At 38.6% G+C, this 6654-nt stretch overlaps 1 protein-coding gene across 18 annotated transcripts in view; it reads right to left on the bottom strand.

Moving 5' to 3' along the window:
- The window catches only part of HFM1 (helicase for meiosis 1), a 147311-nt gene that overhangs the window by 21717 nt on the left and 118940 nt on the right, over positions 1 to 6654 (bottom strand). For all 18 annotated transcript variants that reach the window (XM_028489160.2, XM_028489158.1, XM_028489148.1 and 15 more), the window contains 3 exons: positions 2218 to 2320; positions 1963 to 2117; positions 1154 to 1212 (listed from right to left, as the gene is read on the bottom strand). In XM_028489160.2, coding sequence (XP_028344961.1) covers positions 1154 to 1212; positions 1963 to 2117; positions 2218 to 2320 — 317 coding nt within the window. The remainder of the gene's footprint in view (positions 1 to 1153; positions 1213 to 1962; positions 2118 to 2217; positions 2321 to 6654) is intronic.

Genomic DNA, 6654 nt, shown 5'->3' with positions numbered 1-6654 from the left:
AGGTCATGGAAGCAACCTAAATGCTCATCGACAGACGAATGGATAAAGAAGATGTGGTACATATATACAATGGAATATTACTGAGCCATAAAAACGAATGAAATTGGGGCATTTGTAGAGATGTGGATGGACCTAGAGACTGTCATACAGAGTGAAGTAAGTCAGAAAGAGAAAAACAAATATGGTATATTAATACATATATGTGGAATCTAGAAAAATGGTACAGATGAACCAGTTTGCAAGGCAGAAATAGAGACACAGATGTAGAGAACAAACATATGGACACCAATGGGGGAAAGTGGGAGGTGGGTGGTGGTGGTAATGGGATAAATTGGGAGATAGGGATGACATATATACACTAATATGTATAAAATAAGTAACTAATAAGAAAAAAAGATAAAATTAACCCATACTTATGGATTCATGGGAAAATTTTAAAAATGTAAATGACCTAAACAGTCAAAGATGGTCAGACTGGATTAGAAAGCAAAACCCAACTATAAAAAAACAAACATTGCTTACAGTGCCTATATGCTACTGAACAGTAAAGAAATTTGAGATATATCTCACTGGAAAATAACATAAAATAGCTTTTGCTATAGTAAAAGTCAACATAACAAAGTTTTAGAATTTGTCACATTGAGAAACAAGTTAAACAGTCTATATTGATTGTTTCATTTATTGTTGCTTGAAATGATATAACAATAGGTTCAGACAGCCATTGGATTCTTAAAAATCTTTAGTAAAACAAAACAATAATAGTGAAAAATCAATAGAGTAAATAGATTCACTGACCTACCATCATTTTGCTTTCACAGAATACCTTTCTTCTTGTTAAGAAAATATAAAATTGGTTCCCGTCAAAAACCAATTAATAACCAATAATTATTTCTAAATGAAACAATTATCAACTTATGAAACAAAGCCACTGCAAAAGTGCTTTTCATGAAGTAACAATATGATGGGGAAAAAAATCAGTCCAAATATTTTGTTGCAAAAGAGTCAACAAAGCTAGTCAAATCCAAGAGAAAAAAAATCTGAACAAGTATGAACTACTTTTTAAAAATAAAAATCATGCTTTGTAATTAGGTGTCTTTAATACTTTTTCTTATTAATATAAAAAGAATTTTTGTCTGATTGTTTTAGAAAATACCATCAAATATTCCCAGAAGAGACTTCATTTCATCAGCTTCATCATCAGGATGATACCAACTGGAGGAAAAAGCAAACGTAAAAATAACTATTTTTGTAGCACAATTTATTTTAAAATTTAAAATAAATAATATAATAATAAATATAAAATGGATAAACTTGAACATTGCTGAGAGGTTAATTTATTAAACAAACTTCAATGTGCATAACCTTGTAAAAGGTCTGGGGCAAATTAGAGTTCATAAACTGTGAAAGGTAGAGACAAGTATCTTAGATATTTCTTTAAACATATTGGAAAGTAATGCCATTTAATCAGTGTCAACAGGTCTATAAACCTTGACTATTCAAGGAGAGGGAAACTGCTAGAGTTACCCATAAAAATGACCAGCAGTCGGGGCACTGATTAGACTTAGTATGACTTTCTCTTTGAATCTGTAGAATTGTAACAGAACTTGGTGGCTAAAATACAACTTGAATGTTAAAAAAATTAGCTGATCTCATTTCTCAAGTGACCTTACACTTCATATTATCAACATAGTGTATTCAAATCAGTAAAAAAAAGTTTATCAACATAATATAATGTTTTAATTACTAGCATCAAATATATGGGTTCTCAAAAATTGAGATATTTGATATTTTGAATTATCTTAAGGAGCTTAGCTCACCAGTGGTCTAAAATTTTAATGTCTTTAAGTAAATAAAACATTTAGGTCCTGATCTTTAAAATGAAACAAGGGAAAAGGAATACTGAACTTCTTTGTAAAAAGTTTTTAGTAGTGTAGTTTCAAAATATTTTTAAAGAGTTCTTACCTGAAATCAATCTCCTTTTTATGTTCACTGTTTCTAATAAAGCAATCCACTTTCTTAACAAAATTTGAAGAGCTTGATATTTTTTCAGAGTGAGTAAAGCAGAGCCTTTCAATCTCTGGTGACAGACTTTGTTGTTTTATTTCTTGTAAATGGACCTATATTTTGAGGTTAAAAAATTAGCAATCATTGAATGTTTAACTATTCAGGTGGTATTTAAAAGAAAAACAAAGAAGTGCTTCTTCTTATAATACTTGCATTTCCAGCTTGTTGAGGTAATTTTGTCATGGAGGATGCAGCAAACTTGGACACAGCAGAATTTGATAAATAAATATCTGGATTCTCATGTGATGAAACAAAACTAAAAATCAAAATGAATTATTTATAAAATACGGCAAATAAGAGAAACAAACCATTCTAATTTAGATCAACAGTGATTCTTTGGAAAATATGATTAGAGTTTATCATATTTATCAACCCCAAAATTGATGCTCCATTTCTTAGACTCATGGAGAACTTGGTGTATCTCCTTTCTTTTAGACAAAACAACAACTTATATAGTCCAAATAAAATAAGAATACTACTTTTAAAGGCCTACAGAAATAATCATTCAACAATTTTCATTAAAATTGTCTTATGCTTAATCATCTATCGTCTAGCAGTTTGTAAATCTTTTCTAAATCCCACTTGCTTAACTTTTAGTCTCCTTTCCCTTTCTGGTCTCACTGTAGACAGACATCTCTAACTATCTGTTCATGTATAACTGTATACTAGCATTCACCTTTAATCTTTTGTATTAAATTAATTCATTAAAAAACATTTATTATTCACTACTGTATGCCAGACATTATACTAGGAGCTAAGTATGAAATAGTAAACACATCCTCAGGTGGTTATCATCTATAGAGGGACAGACAATGAATAACAATAAATATAATTATAGATCCTGAAGTGATATGAAAGAAATGAAATGAGTAATATCATAGGAAATAACAGTGTGGAGGCACAAACCCACTTTAAAAAGGTGGTCAGGATGCCGCTATGAGGAGAAGACAATTTAAGCTGACACAGGCTAAAATGTGACAGTCATACAAGGAGCAATAAACAGTAGATATGGGTAGGGGAGAATCACATATATTGGTAAGAACTGAATCTCTTTATCTCTGATGAATGGCAAGGAATTAAAATAGTAAAAAGGGTATGAAAGGAAAAGCATGTGTTCCCTTTTCATCTCAGACCCTCAGATCCCACAGGCCTTCTTCCTAGCAGCAACTTCTGGCACCGGTTTCTCAGAGGTTTCTTGATAGGACTCCTTTTTAAACCCACTTATCTTCGTTGGTCACTTCTAAACTCTCCCAAAATTATTTGTAGTTTTCTAAAAGTGTGGTGCACAGAACTGTTCATATGCCTTGTTATCTCTCTACTTGTGATTTGCCTATTTTCTCTATACCCCCAGCTTTGTTCCACTTTGATGTTTCTAATCTGTTTATTCCGTATGACTCAGAGTTAGAAGCAATGAATGGAAATGATAAAAAGACAAATTTTAGGCAAATATTTTTAAAAGCTATTGAGTGATCGGAGAGATCCAAACATGGAACAAGCACTGAAGAGTGAATAAGCTCCTGGACACTGGAGTTGTCTTGGTAGAAATAGCATGATTACTTGCCAGTGCTGTTGGATGGTTATTCAAGAATCCAGTGGTGGGGAGACTAAATAACATTTAAGTTAAGCCCACTTCAACTCTGGAATTCTCTGAATCTATGATTCTGTGATGTTGATACTAATGTTCAGTAAAATGACTAAATAATAGCAAAAATATCAAAAGACACCACAAATTTATAACTTTTTAAAAGCAGGAGACATAAATAATCCTTAAGTAGAAAATTGGACCATGAACAAAAAGTTACCAATGTTTCTTCTCTGTGGGAAAGTTTTGGCTCTGGCTATAATTTCTCTCCCTTGAGTTCTAATCAGGTCCAATATCCAAATGCATTTTACATTTCTACAAAGATACTGTAAATTGCGGGGATGGGCGGTGGTGGTGGTGTGATGAATTGGGAGATTGGGATTGACATATATACACTAATATGTATAAAATACATATTAGTATTTTATAATAAGAACATGCTGTATAAAAAATAAAATACAATTTAAAAGATACTTTAAGTTGAACATTTCTAAAATTACTATTGTTTTTTTCCCAAACGTCTATGTTCTATATTCTCAGATAATACCTCAATCTACCCACTTGCCATTTATTCTTCCCTCTTCCTTTAGTACCATATTCTAGCAATTGCTAAATCTAATCTGTGTTATCTATGAAATATTTCAAAAATCTAATTCTACCTCTCAGTTTCTATCACCTCTGCCCTAGTTGAGGCCTCATCATAGCCTGCCTTTCTCATTGGCCACCATGCCCCTGCTGTTCCCACCCTCTACAAATCATTCTAGATATCACTGCTAGAATGATTTTTTCTGATTAAATTATATAAACTGTGCTTAAATATTTTGGATGGGCCCTCACTGCTTACTATGGAGATCAAAAACTAGAGGCCTCTAGGCTACATACGGTCTACAAGCATTATTATTATTTTTTGGAGAGAGGGTGCTGCAGATCATATCACATTAAAAAAAATTAGTTTTCAAAATTTAAAAGTCAGGAGAGCTTCAAGATGGCGGAAGAGTAAGACGCGGAGATCACCTTCCTCCCCACAAATACATCAGAAATACATCTACATGTGGAACAATTCCTACAAAACACCTACTGAATGCTGGCAGAAGACCTCAGACCTCCCAAAAGACAAGAAACTCCTCATGTACCTGGGTGGGGCAAGAGAAAAAAGAAAAAACAGAGACAAAAGAATAGGGATGGAACCTGCACCAGTGGGAGGGAGCTGTGAAGGAGGAAAGGTTCCCACACACTAGGAAGCCCCTTTGCGGGCAGAGACTGCGAGTGTCGGGGGCGGGAAGCTTCGGAGCCACGGAGGAGAGCGCAGCAACAGGGGTGCGGAGGGCAAAGCGGAGAGATTCCCGAACAGAGGATCGGTGCCGACCTGCACTCACCAGCCCGAGAGGCTTGTCTGCTCACCTGCCGGGGCGGGTAGGGGCTGGGTGCTGAGGCTCCGCGTCGGAGGTTGGAATCCAGGGAGAAGACTAGGGGTTGGCTGCATGAACACAGCCTGAGAGGGCTAGTGAGCCACGGCTAGCCGGGAGGGAGTCCAGGAAAAGGTCTGGAACTGCCAAAGAGACAAGAGACTTTTTCTTGCCTCTTTGCTTCCTGGTGCACGAGGAGAGGGGATTAAGAGCACCGCTTAAAGGAGCTCCAGAGACAGGCACGAGCCGCGGCTATTAGTGCGGACCCCAGAGACGGGCATGAGACGCTAAGGCTGCTGCTGCATCACCAAGAAGCCTGTGTGCAAGCACAGATCACTCTCCACACGTTTCCTCCCGGGAGGCTGTGCAGCCCACCGATGCCAGGGTCCCATGATCCAGGGACAACTTCCCAGGTAGAACGCACGGCCCGCCTCAGGCTGGTGCAATGTCACACTGGCCTCTGCCAACGCAGGCTCGCCCTGCATCCCTCCCTCCCTCCGGCCTGAGTGAGCCAGAGCCTCCGAATCAGCTGTTCCTTTAACCCCATCCTGTCTGAGCCAAGAACAGTCGCCCTCAGGGAACCTACACGCAGAGGTGGGTCCAAATCCAAAGCTGAACCCCAGGAGCTGTGCGAACAAAGAGAAAGGGAAATCTCTCCCAGCAGCCTCAGGAGCAGCAGATTAAATCTCCACAATCAACTTCATGTACCCTGCATCTATGGAATACCTGAAAAGACAACGAATCATCCCGAACTGAGGAGGTGGACTTTGGGAGCAACGATATATATATATTTTTCCCATTTTCTCTTTTTGTGAGTGTGGATGTTTATGCTTCTGTGTGTGATTTTGTCTGTATAGCTTTGCTTTTACCATTTGTCCTAGGGTTCTGTCTGTCCTTTTTAATTTTTTTTTAATACTTAAAAATTTTTTTTCGGGCTTCCCTGGTGGCGCAGTGGTTGCGCGTCCGCCTGCCGATGCAGGGGAACCGGGTTCGTGCCCCGGTCTGGGAGGATCCCACATGCCGCGGAGCGGCTGGGCCCGTGAGCCATGGCTGCTGAGCCTGCGTGTCCGGAGCCTGTGCTCCGCAACGGGAGAGGCCACAGCAGAGAGAGGCCCGCATACCACAAAAAAAAAAAAAAAAAAAAAAAAATTTCTTAATAATTATTTTTAATTTTAATAACTTTATTTTATTTTACTTTATCTTATTTTATCTTCTTTCTTTCTTTCTTTTTTTCCACCCTTTTATTCTGAGCCATGTGGAGGACAGGCTCTTGGTGCTCCAGCCAGGTGTCAGGGCTGTGCCACTAAGGCGGGAGAGCCGAGTTCAGGGCATTGCTCCACAAGAGACCTCCCAGCTCCAAGTAATATCAAACGGTGAAAATCTCCCTAATTTTTTTTTAATACTTAAAAATTTTTTTTCGGGCTTCCCTGGTGGCGCAGTGGTTGCGCGTCCGCCTGCCGATGCAGGGGAACCGGGTTCGTGCCCCGGTCTGGGAGGATCCCACATGCCGCGGAGCGGCTGGGCCCGTGAGCCATGGCTGCTGAGCCTGCGTGTCCGGAGCCTGTGCTCCGCAACGGGAGAGGCCACAGCAGAGAGAGGCCC

The sequence above is a fragment of the Physeter macrocephalus genome, chromosome 4 (assembly GCF_002837175.3).
Source record: "Physeter macrocephalus isolate SW-GA chromosome 4, ASM283717v5, whole genome shotgun sequence".
Classification (NCBI taxonomy): Eukaryota; Metazoa; Chordata; class Mammalia; order Artiodactyla; family Physeteridae; genus Physeter; species Physeter macrocephalus.
This window is presented reverse-complemented; position numbering and strand designations above follow the sequence as displayed.